Below are 14,443 nucleotides of genomic sequence, written 5' to 3' on the forward strand. Positions count from 1 at the left end.
ACAATAACAAATGTCAGCAAAGAATATTTATTCACACACCACAAAGGAACACAAAAGTTTTGTTATCAGAGTTTGAAAATTCCATTAGTTCAACCCAAATAGTTTGGAATTTTATAAGAAAGAGATGTCTACAAATGTTTTAAAAATGGATATGCATGTTTGAAACATGTTAAAGATGCAAATGACCAATGGATCTAAACCTTTTAAAGAGAATAACAAACACTCATTAAATTCTCATGTGAACGTGCGGTGGGGTATTTACCCGAGTCAAACAAGCCATTATTTTGCCCATTTACAAAAAAGCTGACCAAATGATCATAGATGATTGCAAAGTGATTTATCATGCATAACGAGCTATTTCTTTTGTGAGGAATGACTTATGGATTTGGAGTCAACACTCAATTAAAAATCCCCCGCCTTCCCCTTTTCTCGATGATTGCAAAACCTAATAGATAAAACCAGAAAAGTGTTTACAATCCCTAAAAATTACAGAGACTTTTTGGAATTTTCTCTCTCTAGATTTGTGCACTGTACATTTCCATTTTAGATGTATACTTTTTTCTTAAATCAAAACTAGATTTTTCGCTTTCACTTCATATCGTAAATGAAAAAGAGATAAAAGGCAAAAAGATCACAACAAAATGAAAATTTTGGAGTACATGAATGGCAAAAATTTAAAACAATTAAAAATGTAAGGAAAGAAAATTTATTCACACACCACAGATGAACACAAAAGTTTTGTTATCCAAGTTTTGGAAATTCCACTAGTTCAACCCTAATAGCTTGGAAGAAGAGATTTCTACACATGTTTTAAAAATGGATATGCATGCATGAAACATGTTAAAGTTTCAGTTGACTTATGGATCCAAAATTTTTAAAGAGAATAACAAACGCTCATTAAATTTTGAAGTGAACGTGCGGTTGGATATTTACCCAAGCAAAACGAAGCCATTATTTTGCCCAATCACAAAAACTTGATCTAACGATCATAGATGATTGTAAAGTGATTTATCATGCGTAACGGGCTATTTTTTTGTAAGGATTTATTTATGGATTGCGAGTCAAAACTCAATTAAAAATCCCCCGCCTCCCCCTTATCCTATTGATTGCAAAACCTAATATATAAAACTAAAATGACATTAAAATCCCAAAAAATTACAGACACTTTTTGGAATTATCTCTCTCTACATTTGTGTAGTGTGCAATTCCTTTTCAGATGTATACATTTTTATTAAATCAAAACCCACAGATGAACACAAATATTTTGTTATCCAAGTTTGGGAAATTCCACCAATTCCCAAGTTTTAACTAGAGTGTTCACTTTCCCTTCATCTCGTAAACAAAAAAGAGATAACAGGAAAATAGATCACAGAAAAATGAAAATTTTAGTGTTTATGTATGGAAAAATTTTAAAACAATAACAAATGTAATCAAAGAAAATTTTAAAACGATCATAGATGATTGTAAAGTGATTTATCATGCGTAGGAGGTTATATTTTTTTTAAGGAATGACTTATGGATTGGGAGTCAACACTCAGTTAAAAATCCCCCACCTCCCCCTTTTCCCGATGATTGCAAAACCTAACATATAAAAACTAAAAAGAGTATACAATCCCTAAAAATTACAGACACATTTTGGAATTATCTCTCTCTACATTTGTGCACTGTGCATTTCAATTTTTGTTGTATACTTTTTTCGTAAATTAAAACTTGAGTTTTCACTTTCCCTTCATCTCGTAAACAAAAAAGATATAAAAGGCAAATAGATCACAACAAAATGAAAATTTTAGAGTTTATGTATGGAAAAAATTTAAAACAATAACAAATGTCAGCAAAGAAAATGTATTCACACACCACAAATGAACACAAAAGTTTTTATTATCCAAGTTTGGGAAATTCCACTAGTTCAACCCTAATAGCTTGGAATTTTGTAAGAAAGAGATTTCTACAAATCTTTTAAAAATGAACATGCATGCTTGGAACATGTTAAAGATGCAAATGACCAATGGATCCAAACCTTCATTCTCAAGTGAACATGCGGTGGGATATTTACCCGAGTCAAACAAGCCATTATTTTGCTCATTTAAAAAAAATCTGACCTAACAATCATAGATGATTGTAAAGTGAATTACCATGCGTAACGGGCTATATATTTCGTAAGGAATGGCTTATGGATTGGGAGTCAACAATCAGTTAAAATTCCCCCGCCTTTCCCTTTTCCCGATGATTGCAAAACCTAAAAGATAAAAACTAAAAAGTGTTTACAATCCCTAAAAATAACAAACACTTTTTGGAATTTTCTTTCTCTACATTTGTGCACTGTGCATTTCCATTTTAGATGTATACTTTCTTCTTAAATCAAAACTTGATTTTTTATTTTCCCTTCATCTAGTAAACAAAAAATAGATAAAAGGCAAATTGATCACAACAAAATGAAAATTTTAGATTTTATGTATGAAATAAATATAAAACAATAAAAAATGTAGGCAAAGAAAATTTATTCACACACCACTGAAGAACACAAAAGTTTTGTTATCCAAGTTTTGGAAATTCCACTAGTTCAACCCTAATAGCTTGGAATAAAGAGATTTCTACACATGTTTTTAAAATGGATATGCATGCTTGAAACATGTTAAAGTTGCCATTGACCTATGGATCCTAACCTTTTAAAGAGAATAACAAACACTAATTAAATTCTCAAGTGAACGTGCGGTGGGATATTTACTCGAGTGAAACAAAGCCATTATTTTGCCCTTTTACAAAAAGCTGAGCTAACTATCATAGATGATTGTAAAGTGATTTATCATACCTATATTTTTTGTATGGAATTACTTATGGATTGGGTGTCAACACTCAGTTACAAATTCCCCGCCTCCCCCTTTTCCCGATGATTGCAAAACCTAATTTGTAAAAAATCAAAAGTGTTTACAATCCCTAAAAATTATAGACACTTTTTTGAATTATCTCTCTCTACATTTGTGCACTATGCATTTCCGTTTTAGATTTATACTTTTTTCTTAAATCTATTTGAAGATAATATCAAGCCATAACGACCAAAGAAGGCCAACATATGTAAGATTATTATAAGATGGGCCACATGACCAAGGAAGGCCCACAAGATGGGCCCAAGCCCATAAGAATTAGGACCCACAATTATTACCAAGATTTGCCATACTTATCCCATCAGTTGGAAGATCAAGAAGGACTCACAAAAATATCTTTATCTTAGGTTCACGACCAAGAAGAGTTTTAGTTTAAGTTATATTTTTCTTTTATCAGTATTGAGTTATCTAATTATTTTAGGACTTACCTTAAGTGTTAGAGTTTGGGTATAATTGGGACAATGGTAGTTTTACTGTAATTGGACTCTACTACCTTCCTCTATTATAAATAGAGGTTCATGTACTCTATTTACAACAAGTTATTTATGTCAATGAAATATTTCACTTTTCCATAAATTCAAAAAAATCAAAACTTGAGTTTTCACATTCCCTTAATCTCAAAAAAAAGAAAGAGATAACTCGCAAATAGATCACAACAAAATGAAAATTTCAGAGTTTACATATGGAAAAAAATTAACACAATAACAAATGTATGGAAAGAAAATTTATTCACACACCATAGATGAACACAAAAGTTTTGTTATCAAAGTTTGGGAAATTCCACTAGTTCATCCCTAATAGCTTGGAATTTTATTGGAAAGAGATTTTTCTCCACATGTTTTAAAAATGGATATGCATCATTGAAACATGTTAAGGATGCAAATGACTTATTAATCCAAACCTTTTAAAGATAATAACAAACGCTTATTAAATTCTCAAGTGCACGTGCGGTGGGATATTTACCCGAGTCAAACAAGTCATTATTTTGCCCATTTACAAAAATCTGATCTAATGATAAAAGATGATTGTAAAGTGATTTATGATGCGTAATGGCCTATATTTTTGTAAGGAATGACTTATGGATTGGGAGTCAACACTCAGTTAAAAATCGCCCGCCTTCCCCTTTACCCCACGATTGCAAAACCTAGTATATAAAAACTAAAAAGAATTAACAATCCCTAAAAATTATAGACACTTTTTGGAATTATCTGTCTCTACATTTGTGCACTGTTCAATTCCATTTTAGATGCATACATTTTTTACTTAAATCAAAACTTGAGTTTTCAGTTTCCTTTAATCTAGTAAACTAAAAAGGGATAAAAGGCAAATAGATCACAACAAAATGAAAATTTTAGAGTTTATGTAGGAAAAAAATTTAAAACAATAACAAATGTAAGCAAAGAAAATTTATTCACTCACCACTGATGAACACAAAAGTTTTGTTATCCATGTTTGGCAAATTCCACTTGTTCAACCCTAATAGCTTAGAATTTTATAAGAAAGATTTTTCTACACGTGTTTTCAAAATGGATATGCATGCTTGAAACATGTTAAAGATGCAAATGACCTATGGATCAAAACCATTTAAAGAGAATAACAAATGCTAATTAAATTCTCAAGTGAACGTGCGGTGGAATATTTACCCGAGTCAAACAAGCCATTATTTTTCCCATTTACAAAAAGCTAACCTAAAGATCATAGATGATCGTAAAGTGATTTATCAAGTGTAACGGGATATATTTTTGTAAGGAATGACTTATGGATAGGCAATCAACACTCAGTTAAAAATCCCCCGCCTCCCCCTCTTCTTGACCATTGAAAAAACTTATATATAAAAACAAAAAAGAGTTTACAATCCCTAAAAATTAGAAACACTTTTGGAATTATCTCTCTCTATATTTGAGCACTGTGCATTTCCATATTAGATGTATACTTTTTTCTTAAATCAAAACTTGAGTTTTCACTTTCCCTTAATCTCGTAAAAAAAAAGAGATAATAAAATGAAAATTTTAGAGTTTATGTATGGAAAAAAATTAAAACAATTACAAATGTATGTAAATAAAATTTATTCACGCACCACAGATGAACACAAAAGTTTTGTTATCCATGTTTTGGAAATTCCACTAGTTCAACCCTAATAGCTTGGAATTTTATAAGAAAGATATTTTTCTACACATGTTTTAAAAATGGATATGAATGCTTGAAACATGTTAAGAATACAAATGACCTATGGATCCAAATATTTCAAAGAGAACAACAAACGCTCATTAAATTCCCATGTGAACGTGCGGTGGTATATGTACCTGAGTCAAACAACCCAATTTTTTGCCCATTTACAAAAAAGTTGACCTAACAATCATAGATGATTCTAAAGTGATTTATCATGCATAACTGGCTATATTTTTTGAAGGAATGACTTATCGATTGGGAGTCAACACTCAGTTAAAAATCCCCAGCCTCCCCCTTTTCCCGTCGATTGAAAAACCTATTACATAAAAACTAAAAAGAGTTTACAATCCCTAAAAATTAAAGACACTTTTTAGAATTATCTCTCTCTACATTTGTGCATTGTGCATTACCATTTTTAATGTATACTTTTTTCGTAAATAAAGACTTGAGTTTTCACTGTCCCTTCATCTCGTAAACAAAAAACAGATAAAAGGCAAATAGATCACAATAAAATGAAAATTTTAGAGTTTATGTATGGAAAATATTTAAAACAATAGCAAATGTAAGCAAAGAAAATTTATTCACACACCAAAGATGAACACAAAACTTTTTGTTATCCAAGTTTGCGAAATTCCACTAGTTCAACCCTAATAGATTGGAATTTTATAAGAAGAGATTTTTCTACACATGTTTTAAAAAGGGATATGCATGCTTGAGACATGTTAAAGATGCAAATGACCTATGGATCCAATCGTTTTTAATAGAACAACAAACGCTCATTAAATTCTCAAGTGAACGTGCGGTGGGATATTTACCCAAGTCAAACAAGCCATTATTTTGCCCTTTTACAAAAAGTTGACCTAATGATCATATATGATTGTAAAGTGATTTATTATGCGTAACGGGCAATACTTTTGTAAGAAATGACTTATGGATTGGGAGTCAACACTCATTTAAAAACCCCCCACCTTCCCCTTTTTTCGACGATTGCAAAACCTAATATATAAAAACTAAAAAGAGTTTACAATCCCTAAAAATTACAGATACTTTTTTGAATTATCTATCTCTACATTTGTGCACTGTGAATTTCCATTTCAGATGTATACTTTTTTCTTAAATGAAAACTTGAATTTTCACTTTCCCTTCATCTCGTAAAGAAAAAATAGATAAAAGGCAAATTGATCACTACAAAATGAAAATTTAAGAGTTTATGTATAGAAAAAAATTAAAAAATTGACAATTTTAAGCAAAGAAAATTTATTCACACACCATAGATGAACACAAAAGTTTTGTTATCGAAGTTTGTGAAATTCCACTAGTTCAACCCTAATAGCTTGGAATTTTTTGAGAAAGTGATTTTTCTACACATGTTTTAAAAATGGATATGCATGCTTGAACATGTTAAAGATACAAATGACCTATGGATCCAAAACTTTTAAAGAGAGTAACCTATGCTCATTAAATTCTCAAGTGAGCGTGCGGTGGGATATTTACCCAAGTCAAACAAGCCATTATTTTGTCCATTTACAAAAAGCTGACCTAACGATCATAGATGATCGTAAAGTGATTTATCAAGCGTAATAGGCAATATTTTGTCAGGTATGGCTTATGGATTGGAAGTTAACACTCAGTTAAAAATCCCTCACCTCCCCCTTTTCCTGACGATTGCAAAACCTTATATATAAAAACTAAAAAGATTTTACAATCCCTAAAAATTATAGGCACTTTTTGGAATTATCTCTCTCTAAATTTATGCACAGTGCATTTCCTTTTTAGATGTATACTTTTTTCTTAAATCAAAACTTGATTTTTCACTTTCCCTTCATCTCGTAAACAAAAAAGAGATAAAAGACAAATAGATCACAATAAAATGAAAATTTTAGAGTTTTGTATGGAAAAAAAGTTTAAACAATTAAAAATGTAACCAAAGAAAATTTATTCACACACCACAGATGAACACAAAAGTTTTGTTATCCAAGTTTGGGAAATTCCACTAGTTCAACCCTAATAGCTCGGAATTTTATAAGAAAGAAATTTTTCTACACATGTTTTATATTGAATTTATAGAAAAGTGAAATACTTCATGGACTTCAACAACTTGTTGTAATCAGAGTATATGAACCTCTATTTATAATACAGGAAGGTAGTAGAGTCCAATTACAATAAAACTACCCTTGTCCCAATTACAGAAAAACTCTAACACTTAAGGTAAGTCCTAACATAATTAGGTAACTCAATATTGATAAAAGACAAATATAACTTAAACTAAAACTCTTTTTGGTCGTGATACTTTTGTGAGTCCTTCTTGATCTTCCAACAGATGTGATTAGGATGCCAGCTGATGGTAATCGTTGTGGGTCTTACTTATTATGGGCTTGGGCCCATCCTGTGGCCTTCCTTGACCATGTGGCCCATCTTATAATAATCTGAGATATGTGGGCCTCCCTTGGTCGTGTGGGCTTGAGCTTATCTTCTAACACTCCCCCTCAAGCTGGGGGTGAGAAAACAACATGAATTCCCAGCTTGATACAGATGATGTATAGAATATTTTTGTATAAAATGACACATCTTCCAATATGCCTTCATCTTCCAATACTCCCCCTCTTGTTGTGGCGTCCTTCATTGATGCACTGTGGCATAATATAAGTGAGAGTAAAAATCACTCCTAGCCGGTAGGCCATTGCTCCATATTCCATTCCTAATGCTGGATGTAGGGCACACTCTGTCTTCTATTGGAATTGTGTCTATCTCTGAAGTGTCCACCACTATGTCTCCTCACAGGACAAACGACTCTCAAGTGGAAGGAGACATAAAAGCCATTACATGGGGGGGGAGTGGGGAAGGGGGAAGGGAGGAATCACCTAGATATAATAAGAAGTTCCTTCATCTTGGACTTCTAACCTCAAATAATTTAAATCTTTTTGACGGGGATGTAGTTCCTCTGTCATGGACTTCCAACCACAAATAATTTTGATCTTTTTGACGGGGATGAAGTTCCTCCGTCATTGACTCCCAACCACAAATAATATTGATCTCTTTGACGGGGTAAAATAAATGAAGACATGAGGTCACCTCTTCTTCAATAATAATGTCTCCAAAGAGACATAATAGTTGCAACTATATACAACATGACCATCTTCCAACACATATAACACGAACCAAATAATAAACTTTGTAAATGAACCCATGAAATAATCTGATATAAAAATTTCTTCTTAGATGCACAAGCTTCATCTTTTGTGCTCCCCCTTTCTTGAATATTTTGGTTACATAAACTTATTCACTACATAAGAAATAAAATACCTATTTTTTGTACATCTTCTATTTCTCCCCTCAAGTTGGGAAGTTATGGCAGTGATCCTATCTTGAACCAAATATCATAGATGTTGCGATAAACCTAAATAATAGAGATGCTTAAATAAGCTCTCAAACCATGGAGAAGTGATATATTTTCCTGATATATCAACTCAAAAAGTGACACAAAATAATTGGCATAAAATTGGATTTTTCAATATAGCAGAATACCAGCATTACCTTTAATTCTTCCTTTGTGAATATATCTTTAAATATAGATCAGATTAACATGAAATTTTCTCATTCTAAAACGATACTTAAATACCTTTCATCCAAGTATAATTTCTCTTCATAAAATATAAATATCAGAAGATAAATAATCTGATAGATTTTGGTCTCTATCATCTGGCCGAACTAAGTACCGTTTCTCTTTTTTCCAGAATAACCATTGACTCTTCCAAGATCAATATATCCTTATATAAAAATCATACCAAGAATTGGTTGAATAGGTAAGAAAATATACTTACAGATCTTTCTTTGGATATATAATTATCCATATAAAGTCAATTTCTTGATAGCATAAAATACCTCGAAAGTTGAGGTTTTCTGCTGCCACTCAAACCTCTTATTCAAGCTAACCTTTGCTACTTCAATTAACGATTTCACTTTGTAGATAACTCAGATAAAAAATTTGTTGAATAGTTAAAATAATAGACTTACAGATATTTCTTTTGATATATATTTTGTTGTGGACTCAATAGCACACCGAGTCACACAACGAAGGAGGCAACAACAACTCACTCAATAGGATTTATTTCTTATATTACTTTGTGTAGGATTTATTTTTTATATTGTTTTAAGTAGGAGTTATTTCTAATTACTTTTATATGTAAGGGCATTTTGGGGAATTATTGTAACCCTAACCCTAAAACTCTATGACATGATCTATTTAAGGGACAGGCTGAGATCACCTATTGATCCTGAGTGTAGGGTTTACTCCAAAAATCCAACCTATCCTTCACCCTCCATTGCCCTCCATTTTCATCCACCTTCATCCACCATCATCCATAGTTGGAAGAGGAGCTTCCTGCCCCTTTTTCAAGCCCAAAGAGAGGTCTTCCCTCCTCCTCAACGTCAAAAACAAGTAGGGGTTCAATCCCTCTTGATGAGCAGCAAAAAGGAAGAGTTTCTAGTTCTTCCACATGAAGGACTAGTGGAACTCCTCTTGTTATGGAATCATCATGGAAACAGAGCAAGAACAGCCATCAACGTGTGCCAAGGCTGCCCCCAAAGCTAGGTCTTCAATCCTAGCACGAGCTGCACCAAATCAGGGTTGAAAGCCTGATTTACGTGAGCAAGAACAGGTATTTCTTCCATTATCTCTCCACCTGAATTAATTCCATTCTAGCTATAACTTTAGCACTAGAGTGAGTTCATAAAAAGGGAGACTGATCACTGGTGGAAGATTAGCCTAAGAAGGGATCTTTAACCCTCCTTACCGAGTCCAGCAACTCAGTACCAGTGTTGGATTCACAAATACCACGCCGTGTTACTCGATCCATGACCAGGGACCGTAAAAACTTGGTATCAGAGTAGGGTAACATGGGGGATACTCTCAGCAATGAAGAAATCCAAATCACGATACAAAAGATAGAAGATAGCCTTGAAACAGCACAACCAGTGTTGGGGATGGTTTGTGGTTTGGAAGAGGAGATGAGCCGAGTCTTCAGCATGATAACAGAGTTGAGGCAGAGAGACATCAGAATCCAGAGGTGAGAGAGATTCCTCAACCATATCACAAAAGAGGGGAGCAGTGGCCTGGCCGCACTGCTGTCCAACGACCCCAGCATTGAGGCATAGTTCTAAGGTACACCAAGTTAGAGTTTCCCTCTTTCAATGGTTCAGTTGATCCCTTAATTTGGTTCCATAGATGTGAAATTTTTTTTTGAACCAAGGGACTACTGAATGGGATAAGGTGAAACTAGCCTCTTTCCATATGACAGATGAAGCCATGTTATGGGTTACTCAAGTAGAGAAAGAGAGACCATGGATGACTTGGGGAGAATTTAAAAATCTATGCACAGTTAGATTTGGCCCTCCCGCCAACAGCAACCCCTTGGGGGAGTTAGTCCTATTGTGACAAACTGGTTCGGTGGAACAATATAAAAAATTGTTCGAGAAAAAGTTGGCTCATACTGGTGAGAGGTTATTGGTTGACATACAGGTCTCCCTATTCATAGTAGGTCTCAATGAGTATCTACGGCTAGAGGTAGAACTCCTTATGCCTACGGATTTAGTTCATGCAATGAATATGGCCCTAGCAATGGAACAACGAAAACAGTTGCAGCAACGTAAGCTGGGTTGGTCAGGTGACAGGAACACTTCCTCCACGTGGCAAGGGCATCGCTATACGTGGCAAGGGCATCGCTATACTTCATCTCAGGGAGCATCTCCAGTAGCCCCATCCAGACACACTCCAACTACGACTCAGGTAGCCGATCCCGGCGCTAGTAATCTCCCACCGAAGTTTATAAAAAAAATTAACGAGTGCGGAGATGGTAGAAAGGCGGTCCAAAAATTTATGTTATAACTGCGATGAGCAGTATCGGGTAAGGCACCTATGTAGACGAATTTTTTGGCTCGAGGTGGAGGATTCAGAGGATCCAGAAGATATTATCGAGGAGGAACCACCGGAGATATCCTTGCATGCTATTACTGGGCAGAAATTGCCTAATACAATCCAAGTCCGAGCTCATGACATCGACCGAGAATTGGTGGGACTAGTCGGCTCAGGGAGTACACATAATTTTTTGAGTTTGACAACCGCACAGCATATCCAGGTCCGATACACACTCATCTAACAGCCACCGTCTCAGTGGCCAATGGCAAGAAGGTCCCTAGCTATGGGACTAGTAAGGCGGTAACTTTTTTCATTGGCTCTATTTCGTTTGATGCTGAATTTTTTGTTATTCCCCTGGCGGGATTTGATATGGTAGTAGGCATTAAATGGTTACAAACATTGGGGCCCATTCTGTGGGACTTTTCGGCTTTAACCATGAGCTTTGATTTGGCCGGGAGTCGGGTGCTTTTACAGGGCTGTCAGGTGGACATGGCCCACCGCATGCACACTTTGCAGACACAGGAACAACCTGACAGTACTAGTGATGATCTGCTTGAGGAGTTCTCTGACCTCTTCCAGGAGCCATCAGGTTTGCCTTCCCCGAGGCACTAGGACCACATGATCTGTCTGAAACCAGGATTTGAGGTAGTGGTGGTACGACTGTACCATTACCCACACCTTCAAAAGGACAAGATAGAGCATCAATGCTAGGAGATGTTGAAATAGGGTCTTATTCATCCCAGTCGCTCCCCGTTCTCTTCACCTGTCTTACTTGTGAAGAAACAATATGGGACATGGAGGTTTTACGTGGATTATCGGGAGTTGAACAAGCAGACAGTAAAAGACAAGTTTCAGATTCCTGTAGTGGATGAGCTCCTGGATGAGTTACATGGGTCGTGGTTATTCACTAAACTCGACTTTCGTTCGGGATACCATCAGGTCCTGATGCACCCCTCTGATATAGAGAAGACGGCGTTCCGCACGCACCTTGGCCACTTTGAGTTCGTCATCATGCCGTTCAGGTTATCCAATGCACCCTCCACATTTTTAAGCTTTGATGAACAAGGTATTTAGCCCCTATCTTCAAAAATTTGTTCTTGTGTTTTTCGATGATATTCTTATTTATAGCAAGTCGGCAGAGGAGCACTTGGCACACTTGAGGATTGTTTTCGACTAGTTATGAGCACATCAGCTCTATTTGAAATATTCTAAGTGTTCTTTTGTGGCTTCACATGTGGGGTATCTGGGACACATTATCTCACATGAGGGGGTTACGGTGAAGATCTGAGTTATTCATGAGTGGCCACCGCCACAGTCTTGTTCTGCATTATGGGGTTTTTTGGGTCTTGCGGGCTACTACCGCAAGTTTATTCAGAACTATGGGCCAGTGGTAGCATCATTGACCAGTCTACTCAAGAAAAATTCCTTTATTTGGAATGAGGAGGCCACCAAGTCGTTTGCGGCACTCAAAGTTGCACTCGCATCTGTGCCAGTATTACAACTTCCTAACTTTGACGAATTGTTCATGTAGAGTCTGACGCTTCGTGCGTGGGCATTGGGGCCGTTTTACAGTAGTTGGGCCATCCTATTGAGTATTTTAGCAGACAGTTGACAGTCCGTCATCACAAGCTAGCAGCCTATGAGCACGAATTGATTGGGTTAGCCAAAGCGGTCCAACATTGGAGGCCTTATCTCTTGGGTCGGGCTTTTCTCATACACAAGGATCATTATAGCCTTAAATTCCTACTAGAACAACATTTGATGATGTTGCCACAGCAACACTGGATCAATAAGTTGTTGGGGTTTGACTTCTCGGTGGAATATCGTGTGGACAGATTAAATAAGGTGGCAGATGCCTTGTCATGGTGTTTTGAGGATCCGCAGTTAGTCTATTCGATCAGCCAGCAGAGATTTCTCATCCTAGACTTGGTGAGAGATGCACATGCCACTGACCCTGCACTGCAGGAACTGCATCAGAAGATTTCAGAAGGGACAATGAATTCGAAGTGGTCCATCCAGAATTCACTTATTTATTACAAGAAGTGGATTTTCCTTCCACTTGAGTCCGAGTTGGTTCCAGCTATTCTCTCGGCCTACCATGACAATACACACGAGAGGATACAGAAGACCTTGCATAGAATTCGAGCTGATTTTTACTGGCAAGCCATGAAACCCTCAATTGCGACTTATGTGGGCAACTGTCAGGTCTGCCAGCGCAACAAAGCCGAGCACTTGAGTCCAGCCGGTCTTCTCCAGCCTCTGGCCCTTCCTACGCAGGTTTGGGCTGACATTTTGATGGATTTTGTGGAAGGTCTACCCCTGTCCTCCGACAAATCAGTACTTTTCATGGTGGTTGATAGACTCTCCAAGTACTGACATTTTATACCGTTGGCTCATCTGTATACAGCAACACGAGTTGCTCAGACTTTCCTGGAGCAGATAGTCCACTTACATGGCATTCCAGAATCCATTGTGAGTGACAGAGATGCAGTTTTCATGAGCACCTTTCGGTGGGAATTGTTTCGCTTGAGTGGGACTAAATTGAAGTTCTCCTCCGACTATCATCCATAGACAGACGGGCAGACAGAGGTGGTGAACCGCACCATCGAGATGTATTTACGGTGCTTGGTGGGGGATCCTCCACGGCAATGGGTTCAGTGGCTTCCTTAGGCTGAATACTATTACAACACTTCGTTCCACTCTGCCTTGCAATCCACTCCTTTCCTGGTTATATATGGCCAGAATCCACCTCGCCTTCTCTCGTAGAACCCAGGGTCCACCCGCATGGACGCTATTGATCAGGCACTCATGGACCGGGATGTGCTGCTACAGAATATCACAGAATGGCTACGACGCGCCCAATCTCGGATGAGGGAAGTCTACGACAAAGGCCACCGAGAGGTCTCTTTTGAGGTTGAGGATTATGTGTGGCTACGGCTCCAGCCCTACCGTCAACAGTCTCTTGCGGGACCTCCACGTCATAAGCTCTCTCCCAGATTTTTTGGGCCTTTTCCCATTCTTAGACGTGTGGGACCAGTCGCCTACCAGCTCAAACTATGGGATACGGCCAAAATTCATGATGTATTTCATGTCTTTCTTTTGAAGCCACATTCCGGGGTGCAGCCTACATCCACTCCATTCCTACCACCAGTTGATAATGGTGAGGTTATTCTTAACCCAGTCATGGTGTTACGCTCACGGCTGACCAATGACCATTGGGAGATTCTCGTTTAGTGGACGGACACTGACCCTGATGCTGCAACATGGGAACGTGTGGACATCTTCAACCAAGTCTACCCAACTTTTGAGCTTGAGGACAAGCTCTTTCTCCTTGGGGAGGCAGATGTTGTGGACTCAATAGCACACCGAGTCACACAACGAAGGAGGCAACAACAACTCACTTAGAAGGATTTATTTCTTATATTACTTTGAGTAGGACTTATTTCTTATATTGTTTTAAGTAGGAGTTATTTCTAAT

The 14,443-nt window shown here is 36.8% G+C and overlaps 1 protein-coding gene across 1 annotated transcript; it reads left to right on the top strand.

Annotated features, from left to right (window-relative positions):
* The first annotated feature begins 9,947 nt into the window (after positions 1-9,947).
* LOC137943647 (uncharacterized) lies at positions 9,948-13,640 on the top strand. Its single transcript, XM_068789090.1, has 14 exons — positions 9,948-10,117; positions 10,206-10,212; positions 10,570-10,836; positions 10,949-11,141; positions 11,186-11,337; positions 11,482-11,554; positions 11,611-11,813; positions 11,905-11,987; positions 12,179-12,241; positions 12,373-12,486; positions 12,570-13,155; positions 13,243-13,334; positions 13,373-13,437; positions 13,537-13,640. Exons 1-14 carry the CDS (start codon positions 9,948-9,950, stop codon positions 13,638-13,640), a joined length of 2,172 nt encoding a protein of 723 aa, XP_068645191.1.
* The last annotated feature ends 803 nt before the right edge of the window (positions 13,641-14,443 follow it).

Source organism: Aristolochia californica, unplaced genomic scaffold (assembly GCF_029961685.1).
Source record: "Aristolochia californica isolate CCGP_79_NKW_82.1479 unplaced genomic scaffold, dmAriCali1.0.hap1 SCAF_11, whole genome shotgun sequence".
Taxonomy (NCBI): Eukaryota; Viridiplantae; Streptophyta; class Magnoliopsida; order Piperales; family Aristolochiaceae; genus Aristolochia; species Aristolochia californica.

Bases quoted from the DNA above. Each gene is read 5' to 3' on its own strand.
- LOC137943647 (XM_068789090.1), top strand. From the start codon at position 9,948: ATGGGGGATACTCTCAGCAATGAAGAAATCCAAATCACGATACAAAAG. The intron at 11,814-11,904 runs GTTTCAGATTCC...GGATACCATCAG, and splicing joins AAGCAGACAGTAAAAGACAA to GTCCTGATGCACCCCTCTGA. The intron at 13,156-13,242 runs GTGGGCAACTGT...CTTCCTACGCAG, and splicing joins AACCCTCAATTGCGACTTAT to GTTTGGGCTGACATTTTGAT.